At 50.6% G+C, this 9,512-nt stretch overlaps 1 protein-coding gene across 1 annotated transcript; it reads right to left on the bottom strand.

Annotated features, from left to right (window-relative positions):
- Positions 1-775: 775 nt before the first annotated feature.
- SLC16A8 (solute carrier family 16 member 8) lies at positions 776-8,840 on the bottom strand. The gene is made up of 4 exons (XM_065397491.1): positions 8,612-8,840; positions 7,796-7,939; positions 5,524-6,393; positions 776-1,167 (listed from the first exon to the last, which is right to left on the bottom strand). Exons 1-4 carry the CDS (start codon positions 8,838-8,840, stop codon positions 776-778), a joined length of 1,635 nt encoding a protein of 544 aa, XP_065253563.1.
- Positions 8,841-9,512: the final 672 nt, after the last annotated feature.

Raw genomic sequence — 9,512 nt, 5'->3', positions numbered from 1 at the left:
TTGGTGCCTTTAACTAGAGCTTTTCCCCCAGTTCCTCCTCCTTGCCCATGAAGCATCACAACCACCTTGCTTTTGGCCTGCTACCCCATCAGATAATCTCAAGCTGGGGTCAGAATGAAGTCCCTTCCCCTCACTTTTAGTATTGCCTAGGAAGGGGAAGGCTATACCTTTCTCTAAGGCATTGGTTGTGGTTGGAGGCAAGGTCAGAGAGATTATTGACATGAAGTATGGCAATTCCTGTAGCTGCCCTCTAGCTTTTTTCCCCTACACCATCAGCTGCTTCCATGACAGCCAAAACCAACCTCCCTCCAGACAAGTTCATAGTGTGGCCTCTTCTGCAGTCTACGAAGCGGGGTCTGTCCTGACAGCAGTAGCAGATTAGGAGAGGCATTGAAGACTGAGTAAATCAGATATGATCATAGAGAGCCCCTAACTCTGTCTTAGGGTGATAGTGTAGAGGGAAAAGTAAAGTTCTCTGGCTGCCTCTGCTGCTGTTTAAAAATATTTCCCAGGGACAGTTTGTAGGGGAGGCTGGTTTTCAATGTCTTTGGGCCTGTGTTGAATACATCAGTGTATTTGCAGTATACTGTTACACAGACATTATATATATAAAAATTCTGCTATTCTTGGAATCGGTCTCTTGTTCCTTGCAGCTCCCCCTTCTTCCCCAGCACACTCTCCCCTTCCAACCCATATTCCTTCCCCCATATACTTGTCTCCAAACCAGGCCAGTCACACACTTTAGCATTGGCTCTTAGTCCTGGCTTTTCACTTGCTAAAATCTCTCTCTCTCCACTGTCTGGCCAGAGTTGCATTCACCTGGGACTGGCACTGCCCCCTCATCCGCAGGCTGCTCGGCCCCATCTGCACTATGGTCCTCTGCTACGTGGTTCACCGCATCGCTGTCCATGACGACAGCAGTGTTGGTGCTGTGGGACAGGTGGTGGTTGTCACCAGCATGATCCTCCACTTCCTGCGCATCTGACTCTGCCTCTTCGGTATCACTGCCACCCCCTACCGAAGGGGTCTTCTCTGGCTGGGGTGTCTTCTTCCCCTGATTCAGGCAGCAGTAGGTGGCCATGGCCAGGAAGAGGGAGGAGAGTACAACCTCTGAGCCAGCCAGGTAGAAGATGATTGCGTAGTTCTTGAATGCATCCACCAAGCGTCCTGATAGTCAAATGAGAAATAATTACTGTTAGACTGTCAGCAAGTCTTTTCCAATGACATGGAAGTCGCTGAGATCAGCACCTCAATGAGCTCTCTGTGGCTGGGGAATAATTTCCTAAGGAAAGAGACTGAAGCCTTATTGGGATATTCAGAATTACACTGGACAAAACCCTGGACAATATACAACAGAAAGCCATTCTGTGTTGGCTGAGAAAAACAGACAGGATGTGCTCCAAGAGGTGAGTCTGTGACACTGCTTGTAGCTACTAATTTGCCTTTGTTCTGTAAGTGTTAAATAATCATGAGACCGTGCTGATGTGGTCTGACACTGCTCCAGTCCATCTTCCCATCATCACAGTATGACGACTCAGAAGAGGCAATGGAATCACATGCAATGCTGCGGCATAATGCTTGAAACCAATATTGGGGGACCTTTGAATTGTCTCACAAGTTAGGGCTCATGGGATAACTCTGTGAAAGTCAGGATTGTCCTGTGTGTGTGGTGGGACCCTATATGTGACTCCAGGCTGGGTAAAGAGTAGGGAATAGTAGGGGGCAAATCTTAACACACAGCAAGCCCTGTCATCCCCTCGAACCTGCAGACCAAGTAGCAGCTAAGTAGGGTTATGCAAGCAAAGTGACACTGTTACTTTCTTCCCACTCTGTTTCTGCTCCCTTGAGTCAAATCAACTGCATTTACCAACAGACTCAAGCTTCCCCCACCATCAGGCCCCTACAGCTGCCAGGCATCATGGGCTAGATTCTGTTCTGCTTGGCATAGGCTGAACACATAAGCTTAGCCACAGTTCCATTCTGCCACGGTGACAGCTATTCCCTGGTTATCCTATTTTACAAACAACTGCTCTCAACATATAAAGATGGTCCCAGCTTCATTGCTGCAGTACCCTAGGTCCCTCTCTCATCCCACTATTGTCCTTGTCCCTCTCCACCATTCTGTATTGACTTACCCAAATAACCGTAACCCTCTTCGAATCACGACTGGATGCCTTTCCGGAAGATGTGTTTGACTAAAGCATACGTTATTGGTCTCAGTGCAGGGGTAACTGGGTGAGGCTCTCAGGCCAGCGTTATACAGGGGGTCAGATTAGACCTGTCCCTTCTGGCCTTAAATTCTGTGCATAAATGGAGAGGAGACAAAGCATCTCTCCCTCTCCAGGCTGTTCAGATCCCCTCATGGTCTCCTCCTTCCCTTTTCTTTCTATTGCCATTTCTCCCATGTTCCTTCCTTGAAAGGAGCTGCTCCAGTGCTGCACACAATATTCAATAAAGGCCTGTTTCTCCCCCCCCCCTTTGCGTTTTTGGCTGTCATATCACCAAGCTCTGGATACTGACAGGCCCACCAGCAATGCTGAGCTAATGTCCCCTTCCCCTGCCACCACAGCTGCTTCATTAAGCCCCATGAATCATTACCTCTGTCTCACAATCTATTTCAGAAATCTCCCTGAAGTGGGCCAGCGTCCACCTGCTTGGGCCTGCTACTCCCCGTGGGAAATAAGCGTGTTCCTGTTTGGATCAGAGAAGAGGAGCCAGGTACTACTGTTGTTAGTGAGGGTTCTCACAGTGACCCAAATTAAGCCATAGGTCTGGTCCTTTCCTCCCCACAATCAGTGCAGGACTGGAAGGAACCGCAAGAGGTCATCAAGTCCAGTTCCCTGCTCTGAGGCAGGACTAAGTATTATCTAGGCCATCCCTGACAGGTGTTTGTCCAACCTGCTCTTAAAAACCTCCAGTGACAGAGATTCCACAGCCTCTCTAGGTAATTTGATCCAGTGCTTAACCTCCCTGACAGAAAGATTTTCCTAATGTCTAACCTAAACCTCCCTTGCTTTTGCCTTCAGAGGCTCTAGTGCAGTGGTTCCCAAACGACCCCTTTGGCATCTTACTAAGTGTCCCGGACCCCTATCATTTCTGGTGTGACTGGAACACCCCGGCCAGTGTGAGCTCTCACTTATGCATGGTGTGTGAGAGGTCACGCTGTGCGGAGGATGCCATCTGGAGAACAAAATGGTGTCCTCCATGCAGCAAAAATGCGGGAATGCTGTTCTGGCACATTCTGACCCTGGCTCAAGAGATGGATCCCCATGTAACCTACAGGGGCTGGGGACCCCACTTTGGGAGCCTCTGTACTAGTTGAGGGTTTACTATGGACAAGAAGCTGGATATGAGTCAGCAGTGTGCCCTTGTTGCCAAGAAGGCCAACGGCATATTGGGCTGCATTAGTAGGATCATTGCCAGCAGATCGAGGGAAGTTACTATTCCCCTCTATTCGTTACTGGTGAGGCCACACCTCGAGTATTGCATCCAGTTTTGGTCCCCCACTACTGAAGGGATGTGGACAAATTGGAGAGAGTCCAGCAGAGGCCAACGGAAATGATTAGGGGGCTAGGACACATGACTTATGAAGAGAGGCTGAGGGAACTGGGCTTATTTAGTCTGCAGAAGAGAAGAGTGAGGGGGGATTTGATAGCAGCCTTCAACTACCTGAAGGGGGGTTCCAAAGAGGATGGAGCTAGGCTGTTCTCAGTGGTGGCAGATGACAGAACAAGGAGCAATGGTCTTAAGTTGCAGTGTGGGAGGTCTAGCTTGGACAAGTGGACTGTAGTCCACGAAAGCTTATGCTCAAATAAATTTGTTAGTCTCTAAGGTGCCACAAGTACTCCTGTACTATTTCACTAGGAGGGCAGTGAAGCACTGGAATGGGTTACCTAGGGAGGTGGTGGAATCTCCTTCCTTAGAGGTTTTTAAGGTCAGGCTTGACAAAGCCCTGGCTGGGATGATTTAGTTGGGAATTGATCCTGCTTTGAGCAGGGGGTTGGACTAGATGACCTCCTGAGGTCCCTTTCAACCCTGATATTCTATGATTCTATGGTTGGCACAGCATGGGGAGGAGCTCATTCATGCTGTGTTTCATGCACTGCCGTGTCATGGCTGGAGCTATGGGTTCAAATTTTGGCTTAAGGAAAGGAGCAGGGGGAGGGGGATGTCAGTCTGGGCCCTGGTAGGCATTTGCCTACAATACACCAGAGATGCCTCAGCGAATAAATTATTCAGTAAATTTGCCCTTGTTTTCCTGTTTGCACGTTATCCACTAATAGACTTTGACAAGGACTGGTCACGTTCCTCAGACACTTTATGCAAGCTACTCCCTCCCAAGGGAACAAACTATTCACTAGTAGTTACATATTATTGCCACTCCATAGGTGCTGGAACTAGGGGTGCTGCCGCACCCCCTGGTTTGAAGTGATTTCCATCATATCCAGGGTTTACAGTTTGGTTCAATGGCTCTCAGCTCCCCCACTATGCAAATTGTTCCAACACCCCTGCACCACTCCCTTATTGAAGGAAAGACTTTGAATCTTCTCTCTAAAAAAAGATTTGGAGATAGCCCTGTGCACAATTCTGGCAGGGATGTATTGCTACAAACATTCATGAGACTCGTGCTTTCTGCAAACAAAAATAGTCACGCTCATGAATATGCACAGCAACAAAGCAGAAGGGCTGTGAATACTAATGAGAAGCTGCTGGTTTTAGTCACATTAATGTTCACAAATGGTTTTTGCCAGGCTTTAACAACAACATAACCTTCTCTTCTTACCCATGCAAAGCAATAGCAGGGGGTGCTGTTGGTCAGGATTAAGGGACGCTGGGGGTAGATCCCACTATAGGTAGCCCTAACTAAATGCTCGTAGCTGCTAATTTTTTTATGAGCAAAACTACTAGAATTCACAAGAAGAATCTCTCAGCACACCGGTTATATCAGTTTTGTGGTGAATTGGGTTGGACTCAGATTCTTCATTTCAGATGGTCTTTTTTTTATAGAGACAATTTAAATGAAAAACCAGCTCAGTGTTTTGTATACTTTGTGAAAAACTGATTAAAAGAAAAAAAGAGCGAAGTGTGTATTACCCCCACACACACATAATAAAGCAGGGGTACCTTTTCCCCACACTTGTGCAAACAGAGGCAATGAAATAGTCCCTCATTCATTCCTCTCTAAAAATAGGAGTTGAACTGTTCAACTCCTTTCAGTTCTTCAGTTATCTGCTTAGATGTCCTCTCCCTCAAGGAATTAAAGAGGTGCAGCCTCATGAACCCTTCAGATGCCAGGTACTGATGCCACCCCACCCCGCCCTGATATCTAGGATGCAATTGGATGACTACGGATACCATTCCACCAATCAAAAGTTAGAGCTAGAAATATGCAGTTAAAATGTCTGGATGCCTCCAAATTCTTGAGAGGACTTAACCATTAGTGTTACCCTGTTGGTCAAGAGTCCCAGTGTCAGGCCAGGAGGGCAGCTGGGTGACCGACAGCTCTCTCAAGCACAAACATACCTGCTGAGGGTGGCCCAATGAGCACAGCAATGGCTTCGATGAGCAGGACCAGCCCAATGGCACTGGAGAACTTCTGGGATCCAACAATGGCCATGAGCACCTCAAACTGCAATGCACCCACCATGCCGTAGGAGATGCCAAAGAAGATACAGAAGATGACCAGTGTTGTGTAGGTGTTAGCCCTGGCGCTGCAGATGTCTGTCAGGCCATTGAAGAGCATAGCAAAGCTGAATAAGTAGGCGACATGGGGACGCATCCACTTCATCCCGGCTAGCATCCCACAGGAAGGGCGGGCAAAGATGTCTATGAAGCCAATGATGGACAGCAGGAAGGCAGCTTCTGTGTCTGGCACTCCTATGTCTTTGGCATAGTTGACCAGCAATATGGGGGGCACAAAGAGACCCAAGACCATGATGAACTTAGCAATGGAGTAAATGACAAACCCCCGGTTGGAGAAGATAGAAAAATCCAATAGCTTCTTCCCTTTCCTGGGCTGCTGCTGCTTCTTGGTTTTCTTTGATTTTTTGGCTCCCTCAATGGTGCTTATGGCCTCCTCTGCCCTTTCCCCAATGGGCAGCATCTCCTTGGCTTCATATTTGTCCTGAACTCTCTCCATCTTCCGCTTCATGCCTGCCTCGAGAGGCCTCATGACTGCTCCACAGGTGCAGCAATTGAGCAGCAAACCCCCCATGATGAGGAATCCTCCTCGCCAGCCAAACTTCTCAAGCAAGACCTGCCCCAGCGGAGAGAGGGCAGAGAGGAAGACAGGGCTCCCAGCTGCAGCAAGCCCATTGGCCAGAGGTCTACGTTTGTCAAAGTAGGTGCCCAGCATGATCAGGGAGGGCTGGAAGTTCAGAGCCATTCCTAGACCTGTGGGCAGGGGTAGGGGAAGGAGAAGATGGAGAGAGTAATGGGTGTGAGACAACAGAGACAAGAGGACCACAACAAATGCAAACCTCTCAGAGATTCTGCACGCACACACCTAGCCCAAAGACTCCATCATGTAGTTTAATTCTCTTCCCGAGTCTTAGACTCTCCCACATGACTTACTGTATGAAACTCATAGGCAGAGGCAGGGCTAGGTCCCAAAGAGCTTACATTGCACTGGGACCCGCCCACTGCCACCTGCCTTTGGCTACCCCATTCTAACTGGCAGGCCTTCCCTGAGAGCCTGTATCAGGACTGCTCCACCATCACCTTACTTGGGCTATTACCCTTTAAACTCTTGATCAGTCCCACTGTGACCCCCACCTCAGGCTGTTCCATTGTCAGATTGCATCCAGAAGAGAAAATATTAATGGACCAGCGGGTTTTTTTCTGTTATTATGGGTTCTTCTTCCTCCTAGTGCATGTGTCTCTTCCCACGCGCCCCCTCAGAGCTCAGTGGTTTCCCCCCACCCCATGCCCCAATGACTCTGCCTCTGTATGAAGACGGCTGTGTGGAGTTCCCTCTCTAGCCCATCCAATCTTGCTAAATCAATTGATGAGCCAGACCTTAAGGTGCTTCTCCCGCCAGCCACTGAGTTCTGAGCAGATTGTCCTCACAGTGCTCTCAGCCTTTGCCAGCCAGAGAACAAGGGTCCTGGACACTGAGGTCCCTGGGCCAGCTCTGATTCCATCTATGCCGCTCCAGATGGAGGCAGGCAGAAGTCTCAGTCACCGCCCGGACCCCTCCTCTTGCCTCCTCCAGCCTCAAGAGCCAGTGCCATAAAGCTGCTGCCATGGCAGGCTGTCCTCCCAACAGCCACGTCGGCTCCCTGAGCACATCCACAGTAAGGAGAAAAGCCTCTTCCCTTAGCAACCAAACTGTTTCTCCAGAGCAAAGGGGGGGGAAAAAACCATGTCATGAAGCTGTGTGTTTCTCGCTCAGTCTCCACTTCTCTCCCCTATGGCCATGTAATCCTTCCATGGACTTAGACCCCTTTATTTCTCCATCATCCCTGCCAGTGTTCCTCACAACTCCTCGCTCTGCCTTGTCTCCCTCAGGTAGCAGCTTGCCAGCCTGAACTGCATTTAAGCATGTGTCTTGCTCACACAGATCCAGTGGACGCACAGACAGGGCCTCTCTATAAACACCCCCCCCCCATCTCTCCCTCCCCTCTCTGCCTTCACATATATACATATCTCCAGTCACCATGGTAGTTAGACATCATCTATGTCCCTTCTGTCTCTATCCCTGCCTATGTCATCCTCCCACCCCCAGCCCCAAGCTGCTGGGATCCGATGGGTGCACTCCCACAGCTGCAGCGCTCCCCCTCCATAGGGCTCTCACCTGTCAGCATGCCAGCTGTCAGGTACAGCTCAATAATGTTGGTGGTGAAGGAGGCTAGGATCATACCGGAAGATGCCAGGAGCCCACCGACAAGCATCACAGGCCGGCACCCAAACTGGTTCACCATGATGCTGCTCACAGGCCCTGAATGGAAGCAAAGCAGCCAGTGAGAACCAGAGAAAACAAGGAGTTAGGGCAGCTACAACTGAGTGACTTCTCCACTCACCTGCAGCACGTGAATGCAGAATGCTGAGGCCAAAGGAAATCTCCCTCCCTCACCATCAGCTCTGCTCTGGAGGTAGAGCGTCAGCTCTAGGGTCCAGACAGAGTAGCCCTGGCTCCGCACTGCCACAAGGCAGACCTGGCTTTGATTCCTTCTTTCCACGGGGCAAGGAGAGACTCGGTGTAACATGGAGACAGCTACACTCAGTTTCAGTGAGGGCAGCAAAAGGGAAGAGAGGGACCCCCTCTGGCTGACCAAGGAATGGAGCTGATGAGCAGGCAAAGAGATCTTCAGGGTGCCCGCGGAGACATAGGGGATGTCTGAGGCATGGAGGACGTGGGGGCATAAATCAGCAACATTACATGCTCATCCCCCTTCTGGGAGGGGTGCTGGGGACAGAGGTCTCTAGAGGTCTCTGTCACCCTGCCCCAACTTCCCATTTGGTTTTAGTGCAGAGGAGGGTTGGGAAGCATAAAGAGACAGTTAAAGACCCAAAGGAGGCGTCCACTCTGTGCCGAGTACGTGTTTGAGCGTGGGAGGGCTAAGGTGGGGGGATTGTTGGAAGGGGGCCGGGCTCACGCTAGCATTCTCACCCGTGCCATACAGCATGGCCAGCATGATGGACGAGATCCAAGCTGTGTCGCTGTAGCCCACGTGGAAGTCATGCATCAGCTCCTTGAAGTAGACGCTCACGGCCTTAGGAAAGGCGTAGGAGAAGCCGGTGATCACAAAGCAGCCCAGCAGCACTATCCAGCCCCAGCCACCATCTGGGGGCTTCACCGAAGCTGGCAGCTGGCCCTCCTCCGGGTCAGACCTCCCCATTTTCTAATTTGGGGGAGGGGACCCAAAGCCAAGCGGGGGTTGGGGGCGGGGGAGAGCGTGCAGTAGACACAGATCTCCAAGAGCTGCAGGAGAAGAGCATACAGGACACATGGTTACAATGGCAGCTCCAGCCTTCCGCCCGGCGCTCCACCATTGCCTGTTGAAGTGTTTAAGTTCACTTGTGCCAGTATTTACTCCCACCTTCTCTGACCTCTGCCCCCACATCACATGGAGCTGCAGCATGGGCTAGTGGCTAAGGCACTGGAGTGGGAGGCAGGAGACCTGGCGCTATTCCAAGCTCTTTGCCACTGACCTGCTGGGTGACCTTGGGCATGTCCCCTCACCTCTCCTCTGTGCCTGGCTCCCCTCCCACTCGTTGACTGCCTTGTCTAGTTAGGCTGGAAGCTCTTCAGGGTCTGTCTCTCAAGCTGTGTTTGCACAGTGCCTAGCACAACAGGGCTTTCGTTTGGGTTGGGGCCTAGACATGCTATATAACACCATGCATGCTCCCTGCAAGCACACTGCAGACAGTCCGCATCCCCCCCCCCCCACATGCACCCTCTTTTTGAGCTGTCGAGGAGACAGATTTTTTAATACCCTAGAGCAGTAGGGTATTTGCATGCCAGAGAGATTAGGGCTCTGTACCTATATGGTGTGGCCAGAACAAAGGCA

This window comes from Emys orbicularis, chromosome 1, assembly GCF_028017835.1.
Source record: "Emys orbicularis isolate rEmyOrb1 chromosome 1, rEmyOrb1.hap1, whole genome shotgun sequence".
NCBI lineage: Eukaryota > Metazoa > Chordata > Testudines > Emydidae > Emys > Emys orbicularis.
This window is presented reverse-complemented; position numbering and strand designations above follow the sequence as displayed.

What these genes read in the sequence shown, in the direction of transcription:
- SLC16A8 (XM_065397491.1), bottom strand. Translation starts at nt 8,840, where the DNA reads ATGGGGAGGTCTGACCCGGAGGAGGGCCAGCTGCCAGCTTCGGTGAAG. An exon ending in GACAGCTGGCATGCTGACAG is followed by an intron (nt 6,394 to 7,795) that starts GTGAGAGCCCTA and finishes CCCTGCCCACAG; the next exon opens with GTCTAGGAATGGCTCTGAAC. An exon ending in CATTGGGCCACCCTCAGCAG is followed by an intron (nt 1,168 to 5,523) that starts GTATGTTTGTGC and finishes TTTGACTATCAG; the next exon opens with GACGCTTGGTGGATGCATTC.